This window comes from Gambusia affinis, linkage group LG20, assembly GCF_019740435.1.
Source record: "Gambusia affinis linkage group LG20, SWU_Gaff_1.0, whole genome shotgun sequence".
NCBI classification, from domain to species: Eukaryota; Metazoa; Chordata; class Actinopteri; order Cyprinodontiformes; family Poeciliidae; genus Gambusia; species Gambusia affinis.
Window position 1 is genome coordinate 20,956,225 of NC_057887.1, and position 23,022 is coordinate 20,979,246.

The 23,022-nt window shown below is 36.7% G+C and overlaps 1 protein-coding gene across 7 annotated transcripts in view; it reads left to right on the top strand.

Moving 5' to 3' along the window:
• Positions 1-23,022, top strand: part of LOC122823560 (alpha-tectorin-like) — a 95,768-nt gene that overhangs the window by 34,585 nt on the left and 38,161 nt on the right. For 3 of the 7 annotated variants that reach the window (XM_044103320.1, XM_044103322.1, XM_044103321.1), the window contains 23 exons: positions 6,982-7,005; positions 7,421-7,444; positions 9,457-9,480; positions 9,681-9,704; positions 10,020-10,043; positions 11,565-11,680; positions 11,771-12,049; positions 12,129-12,224; positions 12,360-12,525; positions 14,233-14,633; positions 14,740-15,316; positions 15,400-15,983; positions 16,710-17,262; positions 17,357-17,955; positions 18,162-18,316; positions 18,479-18,879; positions 19,010-19,206; positions 20,423-20,818; positions 20,903-21,186; positions 21,298-21,575; positions 21,683-21,802; positions 21,995-22,179; positions 22,268-22,428. In XM_044103320.1, the coding sequence (XP_043959255.1) occupies positions 6,982-7,005; positions 7,421-7,444; positions 9,457-9,480; positions 9,681-9,704; positions 10,020-10,043; positions 11,565-11,680; positions 11,771-12,049; positions 12,129-12,224; positions 12,360-12,525; positions 14,233-14,633; positions 14,740-15,316; positions 15,400-15,983; positions 16,710-17,262; positions 17,357-17,955; positions 18,162-18,316; positions 18,479-18,879; positions 19,010-19,206; positions 20,423-20,818; positions 20,903-21,186; positions 21,298-21,575; positions 21,683-21,802; positions 21,995-22,179; positions 22,268-22,428 (5,668 nt within the window). Of the gene's footprint in view, positions 1-4,848; positions 4,966-5,071; positions 5,137-5,543; positions 5,571-6,981; positions 7,006-7,420; positions 7,445-8,347; positions 8,372-8,598; positions 8,623-9,015; positions 9,040-9,456; positions 9,481-9,680; positions 9,705-10,019; positions 10,044-11,564; positions 11,681-11,770; positions 12,050-12,128; positions 12,225-12,359; positions 12,526-14,232; positions 14,634-14,739; positions 15,317-15,399; positions 15,984-16,709; positions 17,263-17,356; positions 17,956-18,161; positions 18,317-18,478; positions 18,880-19,009; positions 19,207-20,422; positions 20,819-20,902; positions 21,187-21,297; positions 21,576-21,682; positions 21,803-21,994; positions 22,180-22,267; positions 22,429-23,022 lie in introns of those variants that run through there. The other 4 variants (XM_044103325.1, XM_044103324.1, XM_044103326.1 and 1 more) reach the window with 4 other exon arrangements.

Consider the following 23,022-nt stretch of genomic DNA (forward strand, 5'->3'; position numbering starts at 1 on the left):
TTGGTAAGATTTTATGTTTTTGCAGTGAATGCACAGAGAACGTGTTAAATGTTCTGATTGACCCAGTTCAATCATCTGATGATGTATGCTGGACTTACATTGTTATTTTAAGAGCTTTTTTAAAAATGTTCAAAGCTTATATGTTAATATTTTCTTTTTCCCCATTAACACATAGTTTCGTTTTACTGGAAAACGAAACACGCCTCCTTCAAAAATGTTCAGACGTGAGTTACAGGAACAAACAAACGTTCAGGCGGGTCAACTGGGAACGTCTCACAGCTGGAAGTTTCTACAGCCAGAACCTGTTGGTGGACGTTTACACTAACAATAAACAATGAAGAATAAACTTACATCACATTTTTTAAATTAAAACAATAGTTTTTTAGTGATAATTTAGTTGAAAGGTGTGTTTAAAACTGACATGACACTGAATGAGTCATGACGGGTTATTTGGTAAAGAATGACACTTTTAATGCAATTTTTAATGGAAATTTACATTAAAAGTTTCATAATTTACCAAATTATGTAAAGTTGGAATTTTAATGGACTTTCAATGCAAGTTTTAATGCGACTTTGCATTAAAATTGTCTTTATTTTCCAAATGACACTTCATGACAGTCGTAAACATTTATGGAGACTCATGTCAGTCTAATGCACAATGCTTTAAATAAAATGTCACCAGTTTTTCATTAAAAAAGAAAAGAAAAGTCTTTTTTCGTAAGAAATGGACGTGTAATTCATTATAAATCCCAAACTATCAGTTTTGCATGTTTTTTTTCTGTTAAAAGAAAGAAATATTTAGAAACATGTAATTTGGTAACTTTTTATTTGAAAACACTTGCTGTACTTTCCCAGGATTTAATAAAATAATTCTGATAATAGGTAGAGTTGCACGTGGCCCCACAAAGTCAGGTCACGTCCCGCAAACGGCCCCCAAGCCACACTTTGAATCACAGCATTCTTGTGTTTATTTTGCACCTGCAGGCAGAACGAAGGTGGAGCAGCAATGATTTAGCAAATTTTACACATTTTACTCATTCGTACGACAACATGTTGCAAATATAAATCTACTGTTGTAGAGATTAGATCATTTAATAATGGTTCCGTCAACAACAACTCTGTATTAGATCAGATTAGAAAATAAGATTTAATGAGCTGAAATTCTGGCAACAGCAAATTTTCAATGCAAAGAATCTTTAATAAAAGATTAAACTGCATCATTAAATGTTCAAACTGCCTTAAAAAGCTCAGTGTTACAAGAATCAAAAGTAAATGTCACTCTGATTGATCTGTGTCTGTATCTGCTTTGTAGCATTTCTGCATGAGATAAAATGTGTCCTCAGTCTGTGCGTGTGTGCAAAGCGAAACCAGAGAGACGAAGATGTCAATCTGTCACATTAAAACACGACTCCATCATCTGCAGGCATGTTTGATATTCACATTGTTATTTTAAGAGGGATTTGTGTTTTGTTCATCTGGTTAACTCATACATTAACTTTAAAGAAAACGCTACACACCTTGTTTAACAATGTTCAACCAGGAACCAAAGTTCCCTTCTGTCAGGTGGGAATGTCTCTGTTTCTAAATCCTCTTTTATTTTAGTATTAAATGTTTTTCTTGACTCTGATTACATCAGATCAGGTGAGGCGTCTCTACAGACTGAACATATAGTTTGAGATTCAACTATATGAGGAACAAATCTAAAATAAAACTGTTTGTATAACTGTATTTAGTCTAGTTCCCACCTGCCACCAGTCACAGATTAAACTGACACATTTCCGCCGTCCTCATGAATGATTTTTATTAAATATACTCGCCTCTCCTGGGTCTGAACGTCCTTCTCAAACTCTCTCGCTCCGACACCAGAACCAAAACAGGTTTTAGAAACAACAACTTGAAAATCTGAGATGTGCAGAAACTGTTGTGTCTTTTAAATCCAGAACAAAAACCTTCCTGTTTATCACAGATTATCTGAAAGACTAAAGATTTGGTCTCAGCCTTTTATTATATTATATAATATATCCGACGCCTTGTTTGTCCTTTTGATATTTCATCTAATTTTTAATCTCTGATTATTTCTGCAATGCATCTTGAATGAACAGCTGACTTTCAGTTTTGGTTCTTTTTTATCAATAAAACAATCAAACTTTATTTGTATAGAACATTTCAGCAGCAAGGCATTTCAAAGTGCTTCACATCAAATCAAACACAGAAACACAAAGTGATGCAACACAGAATCAACAATAAAAACACAACATTAATTCAGGTTCCATCAATAAATTTGCAATTGATTACGTTTCAAATAAAACTCTAAACAAGTTTTTAGTTGAGATTTAAAGGAAGTCAGTGTTTCAGCTGTTTTACAGTTTTCTGGAAGTTTGTTCCAGATTTGTGGTGCATAGATGCTGAATGCTGCTTCTCCTCGTTTGGTTCTGGTTCTGAGGACGCAGAGCAGAACCAGAACCAGAACCTGAGAGGTCTGGAAGGTTGATAGAACAGCAGCAAATCTTTAATGTATTGTGGTGCTAAACCATTCAGTGATTTATAAACTAACAACAGTATTTTAAACTCTATTCTTTGAGCTACAAGGAGCTTTGAGCTTTTAGTTTATATTAAGTTGGAGTGAGAACCAGTTAAATCTCTCTATATCATTTGGTTTTATTGTATTTTCCCACCAGTTTGTATCAGATCTATTTTATGACTGAACTCTACCTTCATACCTTCACACCATATAAAAACAAAAACTTTTTTTTACCTCAGAGTGGACAACTTTCTATCTTTCCTATGTCAATTTGATACACGCTCCTTTTTTTAACAGTTACAACTGTTTAATTAAGTTTTAACTGTTTAATTAAGTTTTAACTGTTTAATAAAGTTTTAACTGTTTAATAAAGTTTTAACTGTTTAATTAAGTTTTAACTGTTTAATAAAGTTTTAACATGACGTATCCAGTTTTTCCGAGTCGCCTTTAAACGCAACACGAGCGCTAAGACGCTCCGCCGATTTGAACGACCTGCTGCTGCAGCAAACCGGCAAAAGACAGAAAAACTTTTGCACAATTTTCCCCAAAAAAACTAACGGAGTGAACTGATAAACGCTGATGGATGCAGGCAAATGTTGACTAGCTAATGCCAATATATCACGTTTAACTTACTAGCAAGAAAAGGCTTCTGGTGTTATTCATGTAGAAAGGTGGTAGTACTGGTTACATTTACTTGAGTAACTTTTTGGAAAAAAATGTACATAGAAGAGTTTTTCTGCACTACTTTTCTCTTTTCCTTGATAGATTTATTTTGCATTTGAAGGAGTAGATTTCAGAGATGGAGCTATTATTACTCAACATTTTAAACGTGTTGCTGTTTACATCTTTATTGTTTATTTTGTATTAATAAACATGGTTATTTTTATTTGAATTTCTGATAAGTTTATATTAAAGTAAAAGCTCATTTAGTCAGATAAGTCAGTGCGCCTCATGCTAAGCTCCTCTGGGACGGTACAAGGAAACACAGTCTTTTATTTTATTTTAACCTGTCTGAAACAGTGACCTGTCTCTGTTACTGTTTCAGCTGAACTGGACTCACTGTGCTACCTGTAGTGCTGCCAGGTCTTTGGTTACATGGATTCATGTTTTAAAGAAATGGTGGGTTTGTTTCTTCTTGCTTTTCCTCCGTATGATTCCCTGAAGAGATTCACATCAGCATGAATCAGCTCCCAGTTACCAACAGCTGAGCAGTTACAGGTTGAACTCGCTGCGCAGCTTCGAAGGTTTTCAGATGTTTTCAACCAAATCAAACAAAGAGCAGCAACATTTTTTGCTCTCACGGCCTGAAAAACTCCTGTTTGAGTTTCTCCCATGACTGAAGAAAACAGAAACCAAAACAGAGACAACTGTAGATTTTCTTGACCAATTAGAATTTTTTTTTTCTTCTAGTTTTAACAGCATGTTGCTTTTTCCTTTTGAATTGATTTGTCACAAATTTGCAAAACATTTTTAAAATCTGAGCTAAATTTTGCTGTATGATACAAATCTCTAAAGCATGAAGTGAAGATTCATCTGTCATCACGTTTTCTTTTCTTTGTTTTATTGTAAATAATTAAAACATCTTGTTTTAATCTTTATCAGTGCAGATATTTCTGTAGATAGAAATTGCAATAACTGATTCCTTATTCTTTATTAATAACAGAATAAAAATATTCTACCTGTTCATGTGCTTCACTGACGTTGCCAGGTTTGCACGCCGCTCCTTAATCTGACATCGCACTTCAGGTGATAATTCTGCTGTCAGATTACATCTGCATATTTAACTCTGCAGTTTCTCTTCTGAAGAAACAAAAAGTTAAATGATTGGGATTGGGGGCCGCACAGAATCAGTCCAAGGGCCAGAAATGGGCCCCAGGCCGCAGTTTGGACACCCCTGCTTTAGGTGATTACAATGAAAACTTACATAACCAAACAAAACGTGTTGATCTGTTTAGCATGATCGTTTTTCTGGTCACATGATTAGCCTGTTTAGTGTAGCTTAAACTTTAATTTTAGCAACATTATATTAACCTATTTCCAAATTGCAAACAACCTTTATTCTCCTTTATGTAGATATAACTTACATTATGCTGCTATGCATGGTTTGTTTGCACATCTTTTCTTAATATCTACTTAATTTTTAGCTGTAAACTCTAAGATACTTTGTGATAATTTAGTTTATAAGACCCAGTAACAGATTAATATTAATGTTTAACCTGAAAGCTGTGAGGCGGCCTTGATGACCGTATTGTGCTAAAATATGAGGAAGCAGCTGAGTTTCATCATTTCAGTGCAGCTTACTGGAAAAGAAAGAATAATGGGCTTGTGCCAGCTGACTGTATATAAAGCATTGTTGCAGTGCAGGTTGGTCACCTGAGATGCTTTTGCACCAGAGAGGCAGTTAGACAGGTAAAAACTACAAACTGATGTTTTTATTTAACTCTGTGAGTAAAAAAACAAAAAATATTATCATAGTTTTTACTGCAAATTTTGATGCATTTCTTGATTAACATGAATTCAGATGCTTTTATTTTTATATTTTTAAAACAGGTTTGACAGATTTGGTAAAATGGCAGTTTGCATCTTGCTGCCTTTACTGCTGCTGTCAGTGATACGTAAGTAACTGCACTGTAAAACTTAAATCAATGCATCTAGTTTAATTTACTCAGAGGTGTGAAAGATGAAAACTTGCAGTGTTTAGATATTATTACTCTACACATTTACTGTGTTACTAAATCTAACTGATGATATCAGAAACTTCACTAAATAATTAAAGCAGTTTAAACATACAAGAATAATTATTATGTAATCGCAACATGATTTTTGCTGCACAGAAAAAAAGAACTAATTTTAACTTTCTTTATAAAATGGCTTCATCTTTAAAAGTGACATTTATAATGGTGTAAAATATACAACTGAAGTATTATAGCCTGAACAGCTATAAATATATTCTATTAAAAAAACAACAAAATGAAATAAAACCTACTAAATACATCAGTGATAAATGACATTTGTTTTATAGCTGGAGTGACAACACAAAACATTACAGGTAAGCTGAAAGTTTCTCTTTCTGTGCATAAATATATATAATATCTGATTTTACCTCTAGATATTATTACATAATTAGGTTTCCAAACTGAGCAGAGATTCTTATTGCAATTATACAGATTTTTCCTTATTTCAACAGCTGTTAAAAAAACAACAAAAACTCCTAAACACATCAGAGAAAAACTAAAAGAGAGCTTGTATTAATAAGAGTCGAAAGTAATAAATGATAGAACAATCATGTGCTAATTCATAATTAAGTACACATGTAATTAATTACATTTGAAATCAATTATATTAAGCACAATGTTATATTACTTTGATGTTTTTCTAAAACATCAAAGTAGAAAAACTTTGATGTTTTAGAAAACATAGTATTCTATGTTTTCTAAAACATAGAATACTATGTTTTAGTATTCTAAAACATCAACATCTAAAACATCTAAAAACATCTAAAACATCTAAAACATCAAAACTTTGATGTTTTTCTAAAACATCAAAGTAATAACATAATCTCTGACTTTACCTCAATATATTATATGATTAAGATTCCAAGTGAAGGCTATGTAAAGCATGACCGTTCTGTTGCTCCAGGAGAGCAGGGAGCCCTCTTAGGTTATTAGCCTGTCAAAGTAATGCAAGGCATCCCAGTAGAGTAAGGAACATTATTGTAATGTTTCACACTTCATCGTTATTCTTCTCTGCTAAAACACTTAGAGTGGAAGAACCAGGAAATGATGGAAAAGAATCTGATAAGCATATAAACCTAACCACTAGTCAGAATTAAAAAATGTACATCCTCCTCCTATATTAGAAAGTGGATTGACATGAATTTTCTAGTGACTGAGCCACAAAAATGAAGATAAAGTAAAATATTGGGCTATGGATAAAAATTGTGCAAGTTTAGCAACACCAAACATCGATTGTGTATATCTCCTCCACAACATTTCATGATTAGAGAACAAACGTTTGGCCTGTTTTCACTCAAAAGTTTGTTCTCTAATCAACAAGAACAAACTTGTTGATTAGAGAACAAACTTTTCTAATCAGCAGGTTTTTTCAAGGTGAAAATCGTTATATGATCATGGAGGGAGCATGGCACTAGGTGGCGCTGTTAACAAAGGAAAAGTATTTCAACAATTTCCTCCACAACTGCTAGATGCAGACACAATTCCTCTTTTCCTGCACATTCTTTGAATTATTGTAAATCAGTTGAGTTTTGCAATAAAAAACAAAAACGTTCTAATTGTCCTGACTAGTAGAAACCTTGCATCGTAAACAAAATTATGCTTTGAGCCTCCAATGGCTCAAAGCCAGTTTCAGCAAAACTTCAATTGGTATTTTAAAAAGAGGTATTTTTACTGACATTTCTTACTTTCAATTTATGTTCAATTATGTCTGTGTGGTTTTTACAGCTGGAGTGACAACTCAGAGTCTGGGTGAGCTCAAAGTTTATATCCGTATCTCTGTGTGGCTCCTCTTTTAATTGTCTCTTAGCATTTAAAATTTTAAATTGTTTCCCAAAAAATTGTTTAAACATATATTGATTTCTAAAACACAACGTAACAAAAAACCCCTCTGACTTCACCAGTAGATTAAATTTGCTCTTTGCTCTTATAAAATTGCTTAATTGATGAAGGGTAAGGGGTTAGGGTTAACCCTTACTTTACTTACTTACCCTAACCCCAACCCTACCCAACCCTAACCCTTCCTGTCCATTACATTACAAACATTTTAGTCATTCCAAAGAATGTAATGGGTTACACCCTTACATACAAATAAGTTTAACTACCGGTAGTGTCTTATTTATTGACATTTAATTTAATGTTCATTTATATCTCTGTACTTTTATAGCTGGAGTGACAACTCAGAATCAAGGTAAGATAAAGGTCTAGACTCATCTACCAATCTATATATCTATATATCTGCTCAAAGGATTGTTTAAAGGCTATAATATGTAACAGTAACAGCTTCAAGTTTAAAATACAAAGTGATAAAATAACCTCTGACTTAACCTTTAAATATTCTTCTATATTTTTCATTGTACCGTAATTAATTAAGTAATTCATTCATTGTTAGATGATACCTGTGTATTACATTGGAAAAAATTTTGATTGATAAATATTGCTTATATTAATTGATACATAAGTGTTTGTTATACTAACAGAATGGAAATGTTAGTCATTTCAATGAAAGTAATTATTTAAAATTGCCACATAAAAACTAGTTTCTTTTGTTTACAACTATATATATATATATATATATATATATATATATATATATATATATATATATATATATATATATATATATAAATATGACGTAAATCTTTATATGACATTAGAAGCATAGTTACTGCAGTGACATTACTACCTCAAACCTTGCCAGAAAACAGGTCTTATTTATGTAGTAGCAACTCAGAATCAGAGTAAGCTAACAATTTACATTCATTTATCTGTCTGTCTATTTGCTCTTTTAATTGTTTGATAACACTGTATAAATTATTTATCAGAAGATTATTTAAACACAACATCTCACCTTAATGTTTAAACTTTTAAAACACAAAATAACCAAATAAAATCTGACTTTATTCCTAGATTTAGTTTTTTTCAAAGCTTTTTATTGTTTAATTAATTAATTTATATTGAAGTATACTTGTAGTTGACAACAGAAACATTTGAGTCGCTATTATGAAACTAATAATTAAACCATGCCAAAAACACAGGCCTTTGTTTATTGACAATCATTTTTATGTTCAACAATATCTGTGTGTTTTTATAGCTGGAGCAACAACTCAAAACCAAAGTGAGTTAGACTGACACTGTGACTTTACCTCTGGAGATTATCTTTTTTCTTTATTGCTTTATTAATTGACTAATTGATACATAAGTATAGCTATATACTACAACGGACAAATGTTAGCCATTCCAATGAAAGTAATGATGTAAACATTGCCACATAAAAAACATGTCATTTTTATGGACAATAATTATCTAAATGTTATGTTAATTGATATCTGTGTGTTTTTACAGCTGGAGTGACAACTCAGAGTCTGGGTGAGCTCAAAGTTTATATCCTCTTTTAATTGTCTCTTGACGTTTAAAATTTTAAATTGTTTCCCAAAAAATTGTTTAAACATATATTGATTTCTAAAACACAACATAACAAAAAACCCCTCTGACTTCCCCAGTAGATTAAATTTGCTCTTTGCTCTTATAAAATTGCTTAATTGATGAAGGGTAAGGGGTTAGGGTTAACCCTTACTTTACTTACCCTAACCCTAACCCTACCCAACCCTAACCCTTCCTGTCCATTACATTACAAACATTTTAGTCATTCCAAAGAATGTAATGGGTTACACCTTTACATACAAATAAATTTAACTACCGGTAGTGTCTTATTTATTGACATTTAATTTAATGTTCATTTATATCTCTGTACTTTTATAGCTGGAGTGACAACTCAGAATCAAGGTAAGATAAAGGTCTAGACTCATCTACCAATCTATATATCTATATATCTGCTCAAAGGATTGTTTAAAGGCTATAATATGTAACAGTAACAGCTTCAAGTTTAAAATACAAAGTGATAAAATAATCTCTGACTTAACCTTTAAATATTCTTCTATATTTTTCATTGTACCGTAATTAATTAATTCATTCATTCATTCATTGTTAGATGATACCTGTGTATTACATTGGAAAAAATATTGATTGATAAATATTGCTTATATTAATTGATACATAAGTGTTTGTTATACTAACAGAATGGAAATGTTAGTCATTTCAATGAAAGTAATGATGTAAACATTGCCACATAAAAAACATGTAATTTTTATGGACAATAATTATCTAAATGTTATGTTAATTGATATCTGTGTGTTTTTACAGCTGGAGTGACAACTCAGAATCTGGGTGAGTTAGATTCACTTGAACCTCTGACTTTAACTCTAGATATTATTTTTTCTTGTTTGCTTTCTCAATCAATTTAGAACAAAGGATCGGTGTATGCTACATTTTAAAGACTGTTTAGTCATTACAGTGAATGTTATTATTTAAACCCTGAGAGTGATTATCTTAATTTAATGTTCATTTATATCTCTGTACTTTTATAGCTGGAGTGACAACTCAGAATCAAAGTAAGCTGAAACTTTTAAACCTGACTTTACCTACATATTATGTTTCTCATTGCTTTTATTAATTAATTAAATTTAAACTCGTATACTACAATGGAAACATGTTAGTTATTCAAAGAACAGCATTTTATAAACATTGTGCCTAAAAACATTAGGTCTTTTCTACTGACTATAATTATCCAAATCAATTAATTGATATGTATACTTCTACGTTACATTGAAAAAATGTTAGTCATTCCAATGAAAGTAATATTTTAAACCATTTAACACAAAAAATAGCAATTTTTTATGTTCAATGATATATTTTTGTTTTTATAGCTGGAGTGGTGACTAATAATCAAGGTAAGCTGAAAGTTTAGACCTATCCTCTCGGTTATTATTATTATTTTTCTTTATTGCTTTTATTAGTTAATTGATACATAAGCAGTCTTGTATATTACACTGGAAAAGTATTAGTCATTCCAGTGAAAGTAATGATTTAAATATTACCAAACAAAAATTAGGCATTTGTATTGGCATTAGTTATCTTCATTTAATATTCAATGATATCTCTGTGCTAACATAGCTGGGGTAACAACTGAAAATTAAGTTTAGATTGATCTCTCTTTATCTTGTAATTTTCTTAACCAAAAACCAAAGATTTTCTTTTAAACACAATATGTTACCCAAATATTTTAATTTCTAAAGGAAATAATTAAATAGCCTTCGACTTTTCATCTAGATTTTCCTTTTTTTCATAAATAATTAATTATTGATTCTATAAGTTTATAAGTTATTTACCTAAAAGAACAGACTCAACTTGTAATTGAGATTGATCTCTCACCCGGTACTTTTTAATTATCATCATAGCTGCTAGCTCCAATTGTCTTGTTCTTAGATATTAAAGTTATATGTAAATGTTTGACGACCATTAAGATAATTAAATATCATAATGAAGACACATAAACACATAAGTGGTTAAATCCTAAACATTTTCAGCCAAAGGACAATTCAGCACAAATAACTTGTGTTTTCAATTTCATTTTATCCATCCATCCATCCATCCATCCATCCATCCATCCATCCATCCATCTTCTTCCACTTATCCGGGGTCGGGTTGCGGGGGTAGCAGCTTCAGAAGGGAGGCCCAGACTTCCCTCTCCCCAGCCACTTCCACCAGCTCCTCTGGAGGAATCCCAAGGCCCCAGGCCAGCCGAGAGTCATAGTCCCTCCAGCGTGTCCTGGGTCTTCCCCGGGGTCTCCTCCTGGTGGGACGTGCCCGGAACACCTCACCAGGGAGGCGTCCAGGAGGCGTCCTGACCAGATGCCCGAGCCACCTCAACTGACTCCTCTCAATGCAGCGGCTCTACTCTGAGTCCCTCCCGGATGACTGAGCTTCTCACCCTATCTCTAAGGGAGAGCCCAGCCACCCTACGGAGAAAACCCATTTTGGCCGCTTGTATCCGCGATCTCGTTCTTTCGGTCGTGACCCAAAGCTCATGACCATAGATGAGGGTAGGAACGTAGATCGACCGGTAAATCGAGTGCTTCGCCTTTTGGCTCAGCTCTCTCTTCACCACGACGGACCAGTACAGCGCACGCTTGACACGCTTCACCCGAGTGTCCAAGACATACGGCCGCAGGTCCGATGAAACGATGACAAAGTCGATCATCGAACTGCGGCCTAGGGTGTCCTGGTGCCAAGTGCACATATAGACACCCTTATGCTTGAACATGGTGTTCGTTATGGACAATCCATGACGAGCACAGAAGTCCAACAACAGAACACCACTCGAGTTCAGATTGGGGGGGCCGTTCCTCCCAACCAAAATAAAATTTAATTTTATTTGTTTAATAATATTTATGCTTGTTTGGTGTTTGTAGGACCTCTCTACCCAATTTCTGGATACACAACTTATCCAGCTCTCGATGGAAGCTCCCCTCGGATTGCTCTACAACGACCTTTTGTGTATTTTGGACAAGCTTACGATCACATTTATGTATGTAAAAATTTTAGTTGTGCTAAAGTAAAAAATACTTACCATTTTAAAAAGAATTCTGCAAGTTTTTGCTTGTTTTTTTTTTATTAGGTGAACCATAATGGACATATGACCTTTAATAGTCCATGGTCGATGTACATACCTCAAGGCTTTCCAATGTATTCAACGTGGGATATAATTGCTCCATTCTGGACTGATTTTGACAACACACAAACTGGTCTAGTCTACTATAAACAATATTCCAGTGGCAACATCCTCAACCAAGCAACAGAGGACATTAATAATTACTTCCCACAGTTCAACTTTACTGCAAGCTGGGTGTTTGTTGCAACTTGGCATGAAATACCGTACTGGCTACATTATGATGCAGTAAGTTTTTTTTCTGAATTTTATGATGGATATGGTTTGAACTAAATTTCATATCACAAAAAAACTGTTTATTTTTCAGCGAACAACAGTCCAGGCTGTCTTGATCTCTGGAGGCCAATACTCCTTTGTGCTGATGAACTATGGGAATATATCCCCAAATCGTTGGAATGTACAGGTTAGAGCAAGTATATTCAAGTTATACAATTTTAAATCTTTTCTACTGTGCAATTCGTCACTTTAGCTGTGAATACTAAGACTAATTTAAAGTGTGCACATATTAAATGCATCTCTGTGTGTTTTATTATGCCAGGTTGGATACGACACTATTAATTCCATTCACCATCTCACCGTTCCTGGATCTTTCTCCAGTAACGCTACAGGCAATTACTCAGTTTTTCGCCTTAACAGTAACGTCAATGTACCTGGTCGCTGGGCTTTCCGACTGGATCACGGATCAAGAGGCTGCACTTTTAATAGTAAGACCGAAATAATCAGAAATACAATTATGCCTGCATTAGCCCACGAACAACGGAGAATAAGTTGTAATTTATCTCAAACATGCAAAAATGTAGCTACCTGATGGAGAACTCAGGCCAAAATATTAGTGAAATGGAAATAATTTAATAATAATTACAACTCATGCCCAATGACATCCACAGTACAGTTTCACTAGCTATGATTATGACATTTAATTTGTCATAATAAACAGGTTGCCATGTTGTTTCACTTCCATAGATAAATTTTAATACAGTAGTATATATTGTTTTTATTATTCTATTATAATATTATTTCAGCTTATTTTAAAAGCTGAATTAAATATATGATGTCAGCAAATGTCTGAACTATGTCCAGGCAACCTCTTATCTCTGTTTAATCAAACTAAAAATATTAAAAGATCTCCAGCTTACACTTAGAGCAACTTGTATTCACCTAGGCACTGTACACGATGAAGACATTCTGTATAAAATGAAAAATCTGATTAGTTTTAGCATTTTCTTTTGTATAAACATTACTGCTCTTCTTGATTTAATTCACAATGTAAATGTTTGTCAGAACTTGTGAGATTCAATCAGATGCAAACTAAATACTTACTTTAACCATAAGGTACAAAAATAAATGCCCATATTAAAAAATAAATAAGTGAAAAAAATTCAATGTTCAACATGCTTGACTATGTATGTCGCCATAAAAACAAAACAAAAAATGAGAAGGCTAAACTTCTTAAAAAGATTTTCATTCCATACATGAGAGTATATTTTGGATACTGCATGTTCCATTTTGACATGAAAAAAGAAAAACCACAAAACCCAAGAGCAGAGAAATTTTAGGCTGTTCAGAATTTTCCTTTAAAACATTTACTGTTTAAGTGAAATGTGCATAAGTATGGAGGCATAACAGTATTACCCTGTGAAATGTTTCAGGAAAACAAAGATTTTACTTACTGCAGCTCATGGATTGTGTAATACTGTAAAGGATTATGGGAAGCAAAAATCTCATATGCAATGTTTTGAAGTTTATTAAAAAAGTACATTATTTGATCAGCAATTTATGCAATGAATCCTGTACAAGACCTGCTGTATTTGATTAATTATATTGTTAGTAAAATGTACACAACATATCTTTCATTGGACCATGATTTTTATATTTTATATATTATTCAGTCATTCAGTAATTATTTCACAACTACAGAAAGCTCCATTTGTTTTGCTATGTGCACAACTAGACTTGACATTTCAACCATCAACCACCTTACATCAAATATTTCAAATCAAATAGACATCCTTCTGTGTAAATGTGTGTGAGCATATTTTACAAAATGAAAAAACAAGCTTTGACACAGAAATAATTCAACATCATTTATCGACTAAATATTTTTAACATTTTACAGAAGTAAGAACGGTACCTCATTTAGGATTAGAAAAGTTTTCAGTGGTGAGAGCCTGAATGATTCATTAAGGCATATCAAGCAATAAGAAACTCCAGTGAGTGAACAAGAAACAGTAACAGTAACTTGTTGTAGGTGGTTTTACTACAGGAATTTAATTGTTAATATGATGTAAAACAGCAATTGTAACAGAGCATTAGAAAAATGCTTATAACTTTTTTGAAAAAAGTTGGTGAGTACCGTAGTTCCTCAGAACAATGTTAAACTTTGTTGTGTTTTTGTTTTGTTATTTTTTAAGATCTACCTGTTCAACTTGGCGACTCTTTCTGGAGTGACAGCACCTGTGCACAGAAGTGCACCTGCACCAGAGCAGGGCTGCAATGCTCCAACAATCCTTGTTCCTTTTCCCAAATTTGTCGGCCAGCTGCCTTTCAGTACTCCTGCCAGACTGTGCAAAGACAAACCTGCACCATCAGTGGAGATCCACATTACTACACCTTTGACAACTCAGTGTTTCACTATCAAGGCACATGCACATACGTTCTGTCAGAGCAGTGTCAGAACGGACTGCCCTACTACAGAGTTGAGGGGAAGAACGAGCATCGCGGCAGCACTCATGTTTCATGGACACGACTGGTCAAAGTCTTTGTTCATGATGAAACTATCGAGCTGGTTAAAGGACATCAGGGTCAGGCCAAGGTAACAGGATTTTCTTACTTCCTGCATCAGAAGAGCATTTTTTGTTATATATATTATATGTTATATATATATATTTGTAACTATTTTATTGTTGCCATCCTTACAGGTCAATGGAAGCTTTGCAACAACTCCATTGTCCCTCAGAAATGGCTCTATCCAGGTTTATCAGTCAGGTTTCTCTGTGACCGTCAGCACTGACTTTGGCCTGATGGTGTCTTATGACATGTCTTCATATGTCCAGATAGCTGTGCCCTACACGTACCAAAATAGCACATGTGGGCTCTGTGGAAACTTCAACAATCGCCCTGAGGATGACTTTCGAACCCGTCAGGGTGAAGTGGTTAGCTCTGATGTGGTTTTTGCCAATAGCTGGAAAGCTGCTGGTGATGATCAGCCTGGCTGTGAGGTTCAGTGTTCAGGTCTGGCCTGTGCCGGTTGCACAGCAGCTCAGACAGCACTGTACAGAAACTCTGCCCACTGTGGTATTCTTGCGAACAGCACAGGACCATTTGCTGCATGCCATCAACATCTCCCTCCAGGATCTTTTGTGGATAGCTGTGTGTATGATCTCTGTGTCAGTGGAGGGTATCAACCCATTCTGTGCCAAGCCCTAAATGTCTACTCAAGTCAGTGTCAACAAAATGGGATCCAGCCACAAAGCTGGCGGACTTCTGGCTTCTGTGGTATGTCTGCCAGTCACAATAATTTTAAAAAGTAAATGCTGTTAAATATTCAAAATGTGAGTATAAATGTTTCTTGTGTTTAGAAATCCCCTGCCCAGCCAATAGCCACTATGAGGCCCAGGGTACAGGATGTCCATCTACATGTGTCAACCCCAATTCCACCAACAACTGCCCCCTCCCAAATCAAGAAAGCTGTATCTGCAATTCAGGCTACCTCCTGAGTGGAGGGGTCTGTGTCCCTCATGCTGACTGTGGCTGCAGCTTTGAGGGTCACTACTACCGCTCAGGAGAAACTGTCATACTGGATGCAGACTGTGGGAGACGCTGTACATGCAGCTATGGCTCCATGACTTGCAGCTCTCACAGCTGTGGCCAACATGAGTCCTGCAGGGTGGAGGATGGAGTAAGAGGCTGTAGACCAAACAGCTTTGCAACGTGTTGGATAAGAGGCCCAGGATCATATCATACATTTGATGGAGTGATGTACCAGTACCCAGGAGCATGTCGCCTGACCCTTGCCAAAGTTATGGGGTTCTCTAATCATTCACACTTCATGGTCACTGTGGAAAAAGTTCCACAGGGGGCTCAAGGTTTCTCCAATGTGCTAAAGTTTGAGGCAGAGGGAACACAAGTTGCTATTGAGATGGCAAGAAGTACCACTGTTAAGGTGAGTGACAGTAATAATTCTCTGCCAATAAAACAGATTACATGTTTGAAGACTATTACAACAAACTGTTTGATAAAATTTCACACACTAAACAAATGTCATATAAAGCATAACTTTTAGAGTTAGTCTGCAATGCATTACAACCAGGACATGGGGTTATTACAATTGTCATCATTTCCACAACTTTTATGCAGCATTAAGCTCAATTGTATTCTACTTTAGCCAGATTCAAAATTTTGCTTCATGGTGTAAGTTTGAGATTTTGCTAACAATTTTTAGAGAAAGCAATTGATCCTAACTAGAATATTTATAGACAATGATGATGGTCAGCCTGTGCAAGAAGAGTGTCTGAAAAGAAATACTAATAAAGAAGAGTGAAAAAGATCCTTGATGTAACTATCAAGGATATCTACCCTAAGTTTCTTGATGAAACTTAATGTAGATATTGTGAGATTACCCTTAGTGGTCTGAGCTTAAGCCTCTTTTTAATCAAAACAACCCAAATATGTGTTAAAAGTAAGAAGGAAAATTAGCAAGATTTATTTAACTGTTGTGAAAAATGAGCTACAAACAATGAAAATATTGAAAACATTTTTTATGAGTAAAAATTATTTTTGGAAGCTTTCTCTAGTGAGAAGCAATGCAAAACTTGATTTCTCCATGCATTTGTAATATTTTGAACATCTACCCCAAAAACATTTCTAACGATTTTTTAATGTATTATAGGTTGATGGCCAGCTGACCAGACTGCCCGTTAGCTCTGGGTCCAACAAAATCCGCATCTTCCAAAGCAACACTCACAGTGTAATCCTTCGCACAGCCTTTGGTGTAACTCTGCAGACTGTCTGGCCTCACTTTGTGCGTGTCACTGCACCAGGTGTCTACAGTGGTTTATTAGGTGGACTTTGTGGAAACTACAATGCTGACCAGAATGATGATTTCAGTACACCCAATGGTACTCTAGTCAGTGACTCCCAGATGTTTGGGGACAGTTGGCGAGATGGGTCCCTGGCAGATCACTGTGTGGAAAACAGACCCCGTAACTCTGCAAGCAATTTCAGTTCCAGTGAGTACTGTGGAGTTCTTACTTCACACGCTGGACCTTTTAGATCATGCTGGGCTGCAGTAAACCCTTGGCAGCAGGTAGATGCATGTGTAGAAATCCTTCAAGGCTCCAGAGATCCAGCATCAACACTATGTGAGGTCTTACGAGATTATGCACTGATGTGTCAACATAAGGGTGTGTCCCTGGGACAGTGGAGGAATGAAACTGGCTGTGGTAAGTTATAGAACCACATTTGATAGAGATGTCTTTGAAATTAATACATTCATAATTACTTCTTATTGAACTTCTTTCATGTCCTCCCCTACAGAACTAACCTGTCCTTCAAACAGTCATTATGAACTCTGTGGAAGCTCATGTCCATCTTCCTGCCCCAGCCTCTCCTTCCCCTTCACCTGTGACACTCAGTGCCAGGAAGGGTGCCAGTGTAATAATGGGTTTGTCCTCAATGGTAACCAGTGTGTCCCTCCAACATCCTGCGGATGCTTTCATGATGGACGTTATCGACAAGCTGGTGAACAGTTCTGGGATGGAGACGAATGTCAGAGCTTTTGCACCTGTAATGGTGTAACTGGTTTAGTCCAATGTTCCCCAAATTCATGTGGCCCTCAGGAGTCCTGCCATGTTGTGGGGGGTGAGTTTGGCTGCCATCCCAACCCTCATGGCACCTGCTCTGCCTCTGGAGACCCTCACTACATGACCTTTGATGGCAAGGCCTATGACTTCCAGGGAACCTGCCGCTATGTTCTGGCAACAGTTTGCAATGACACTCTGAACCTTCACCAGTTTTCTGTGAAAGCAAAGAATGAACCGTGGTTTGGACTGCCAGTTTCTATCACGGCTGAAGTTTTTGTTGATGTCTTGGGCTATGAAGTGCGTATGTCGAGAGGCAACATTGGTACTGTGGAGGTAAGTCAGGCTGTCTCTGATGGAAGATTGCTAAATATTTAAAGCTGTTTAAAGTAGTTTGGAAATTACTTTTGCAAAGTACTTTTCAAAGCCAAAACATTTCTTCTTGGTATATAAACAACTGTTCAGTTCTTAAATATCCACATCAGTAACATTCCAGAAATATCAGTTGTGTGTCTCCCATAAAAAAACTTTTGTCTTCACAGGTGAATGGAATCACAAGAAACCTGCCCATTGTCTTCAATGGAAGCCTGTCTATTTTTGGAAGTGGATCTCAAACATTTGTCAATGCAGAGTTTGGGCTGAGTGTCATGTATGATGGAAGTAGCACGGTGTCCATTTCGGTACCCCCAAGCTACAGGTAGTCTATCTAATTTTCAGCACAGCTTTCATTTTAATATTATATTGTTCAATCCTATAGTTACTGAATGAATGCCTTTTTAGAACTGTAAAAAGAGAATATTACCATTGTCTGTTTCATTGTCACGCAACATTTTGATTCAATCTTTCTTATCTTGATCAGAGGAAACATGTGTGGACTTTGTGGAAACTTCAATGGAAATCCAAATGATGACTTCCATACTCCAAGTGGAGCATCGTCCAACTCAGCAGATGCTTTTGGGGCATCTTGGAAGGTTCCTGGGAACTACACCTGTAGTGACAGCTGTGGCTCTTCATGCGCACAATGCAATGATGACCGATCTGCCAGGGCCCAGTGTGAGGTGATCCGGGCAGCTGATGGCCCCTTCAGCTTCTGCCATGAGGAGGTTGATCCAGCACCATATTTCAGTGACTGCGTCTTTGATGTCTGTGTGTCGGGAAATCGAGGCAGTGATCTCCTGTGCAGGGCTCTAGAGACATACGTCAGTGCCTGTCAGTCTGCTAATGTCCGAGTCTACCCTTGGAGACAAAACACCACTTGCAGTGAGTAGGGAAGGCAATGTGCTATTAAAGTATTCAATCAAACAACCATCTTCCTCAAAAGTCTCTCAAAATATGCAATCTCTTATCTTTGAACTTGTTTTAACCAACTTGTCACCCTTTTTTTCCACAGGAATGGTCTGTCCAGCCAACAGCCATTATGAGCTGTGTGGAACAGACTGTGGAAACACATGTACCAGCAGCATTGATGCTGCCTGTGACCATGTTTGCTCTGAGGGATGTTTCTGTGATGAAGGTTTTTCCAGGAGTGGAGCAAACTGTGTCCCTGTGGAGAGCTGTGGCTGTCTGCATGATGGCTTCTACTTCAATGTAGGTTAATTCAGTTCACTTTATTCTTGATAAATTAGCTGAGAATCAAGAATCTTGCTGAATGGCTTTGAAGAATGAAACACCATTAAGGTGTTGCATTTCAAGAAAACAACTCACACATAATGCCACCTTGTGTGACATCACAACCAAAGCAAATTACAACATTTTAAAAAGAGAGTTTAGTAGACCTTCACAAGTCTCCTTGGGTAAAATTTCTTGGAATCAGAAAGTGTCATTTTCACCTATTCAGATAATTATATGCAAGGATGGTTCTGTCTCACAAAGACAAAAGAAGGTGCTGGCGGAGGCTGGACTTAAAGGTACACAGACGAGAAGCAGCCAATAGTCAATAGCCAAAATTATCCTTAAGGACAGAATATAGTTTTCAAACGCAACGCAACAAAGGAAAGCAGGGGCGTGCTCCGGTGGCGTAGAGGGTAGCGCGCCCCACACTTCAGTCCTCGACGCGGCCATCGCGGGTTCGATTCCCGGACCCGACGACATTTGCCGCATGTCTTCCCCCCTTTCCTTTCCTGTCAGTCTACTGTTGAATAAGGGACACTAGAGCCCACAAAAAGACCCCCGGTGGGGTACAAACAAACAGACAAACAAAGGAAAGTAAATGAGAATTGACAGGTGCCCTTCACCAAATAAAATGGTCTTGTGTGGAATTCACATATATTTTTAGACATCAGCCAGAAGGTTTTAAAGTTGTGGGTTCAATTCTAGCTTCCACCTTTTACAAATCAATGTGCTCCTAGATCATTAGTTGTTTACCAATCTTCGAATTGGTGCGTGAATGTATGCACATGTGCTCCCTATGACTAGAAAAACAGTAAATTTACCTATTTACTATTTACCTTATGTAGTTTTCATAGATTTGCAGAAATTAGCATTAGAACATTTACAGTAATTGCCCTATAGCTATTTGGCTGGTAGGTGCTTTCAAGTCAAAACTCAAGTATGAGGATATGCTATATATATCGTCTCAATCTTTTATTTGGCACCGACATTGGAAATTCTTCCAGTGATTGACAAAAGCCTTAACTGACAGGAAGGAGTGGAAACTTGGCAAGGGTAAATTGGGTATATCAGGTTCTGCATGATGCAGTTTTACAACTATGATTTCAGACAGAGAAGCATTACTGTAGTGTATTCCTTATTACCTCAATGTTGTCACACAACCTAATATTTTTATTTGTTTCTCATCTTGCAGGCTGGTGAGTCCTTCTGGACAGACGGTTGCTCCCAACGGTGTGAATGTCAAGCGCCCAATGACCTGATCTGCAGTCCCACATCATGCACTCCTGCACAACAGTGCACCATCAGAGATGGCCAGCTGGGCTGTTACGACTCCATGTCTACCTGTACTGTATGGGGTGACCCACACTACATCACCTTCGATGGAGCCCTAGCTCATTTTCAGGGATCATGCTCTTATGTCATCACTGAAAGCTTGAGACACAGCAACAATGAAACTCAGTACAAAGTCGTGGCCACCAACAAGCACAGAGGAAACAATCTTGTGTCTTTTGCGTCATCAGTTGATATATTCCTCTCAAATCATCATCAGAGAGTTAATGTCAGGATCGGACCTAACAAGAGAGTGAAGGTAAACTTAATTTAAATTCAGGATAATAAACAAGTTTTTGTTTTAAGACCTTTGGTCTAACTCTATGAACTCTCATCACAACAGGTAAATGGAGCAGAGGTTTCTCTTCCTGCTAATGCAGGAACTTTTGGTCAGATGATGAGGCAGGGAAGTTACATAGTGTTTAATGCTGTTGATGTCGTAGTCCAGTTTGATGGTTCTAGTACTTTACTGGTCAGGATGGGCCGCAACTATCAGAACAGAGTCAGTGGAATGTGTGGGAACTTCAATGGTGATCCCAATGATGACAAAGTTTTGCCCAATGGTACTTTGGCCCAAAACGACAACCAGTTTGGCCACAGCTGGAAATCAGAGACAAGCCAAGCAGGGTGAGCTCAGACTTTTCCATAGTTACCCTAAAAAAGCTCAACCATTGCAAACATTTGTTCAGAAATTGAGTGTCTCTAAAAATGTTTTAAATGTCTAAACAACTTTTCTAGGTGTGGATCCACTGATCAGAGAAGTCGTGATGGACTAAGTGACTGCAGCTTCATAGAAGAATACACAGACCTCTGCAGAGTCATCACCAACACCAGTGGCCCATTCAGTTCTTGTCACCTGAATTCTGACCCCCAACCATTTTTCACTTCCTGTGTTTACGATCTCTGCCTCTACACACCAGCCAATGGCATGCTATGTTCTGCTGTCTCTGCTTATGAGAAAACCTGCACCGTCTTGGGTTTAAGCATCCCCAACTGGCGCTCTCCTTTGCGTTGTGGTATGCTTGTTTTGCTCAATATATTGTCAGAACAATGAGTTATTAATTGATTTTATGCAATGTTTGTTTTGAAACTTTCTTGGCCTTTTCTGATATATTTGATTCAGCTGAGACTGACCCCTGTGAACAGCTGGACTGTGCAGAGCATGAGTGGTGTGGTAAGAAAAATGGTGTGTACGGCTGCTTCTGTGACGAGCACCATCATCGACCCAACAATGAGAGCTACGGTAAGTGCAACACCTTTTAAACTTTCTGTTCTTCATGTGAAGAACTGTAATGATAGTCATGTTCCAAACATGTTTTGTTCACTGGTGCTATATTGTTGATGTTCGTTTTTGAAGCATAATATCAGTTTTACTGCATCAGTTGGTTTAGTTGGTCACAAAACCTCAAAATATGTTTCTCTCTCTGGTGAGCAGACTCAAACATTGAATGCTCCAGCAGTTCTGGCACCATGTCAATATCTCGCTGCCAGCTGTTTGAAGCAGGCTTCCACTCCAGTGCTCTCCATCTCCGAGACAGCTCTTGCAGTGGGACTCTCCAGGACGGACAACTCATCTTCCATTTTGACAATGACAACCATCTGTGTGGGACAGCTCTTAGGGTAAAGTTTGTGAATTAGAACATCTTCTTTAAAGCTTCCAAAATGTTACTTAACTTGATTGATGCCATTCTGTCATTTCACTGTTTAGAGCAATGGAACCCACTTCATGTATGAGAACACTATTCAAGGGAATGTGGATCCTCATGGAGGTTTGATCAGCCGTCAGAGGAACATTCATCTCGATTTCTCCTGTATTTACCCCTTGGCTCAGGCTCTGTCAATGGCTGTTGGCATCAACCCTGTGGAGAGGTGATCATACCATTTTCTCCCTGTGGTTCCTTTGACCATTATGTCCATGACCATTATGTCTCTAACCAGTTATTGGTTATTTTTTCTTTTCAATGGAATCCTGTAAGCCAGGGGTTTTCAAAGTATGAAAGGATGAGCCCCCCTCCAAGGAGCACAATGTTTCTACTGCGGAGGTGGAGTAAAAACTCCACCTTCAGCCCCGCTCTGGCCAAAACCAGTGATGTCATAGTTACTTTGAAAAAGTAACTTTAATCGGACTACTGATTACTCCTTGAAAAAGTAACTTAGTTATATTACTGACTACTTGACTTGGAAAGTAACTAAGTTACACTAAAAGTAACTTTTTAGTTACTTTCAGCAGCTGCTAACAACAACGCTCCGCCTCTTGTGAAAATCACATTGACCTTTGCCAGTACTTAATTGTAAGTTATTTTATAATGGTAACATCAACAATGTGTCTACACTGATAAGGTTGAACTGAAGTGGAGATTGTACAAAAAACAGTACAAAAAATAAAAAAACATGAGTAATTTGTGTGGTCCACTGTTGTCTGAAAAACTCTAAGAAGGATTTTAAAGCCCCCCTGCCTCCAGA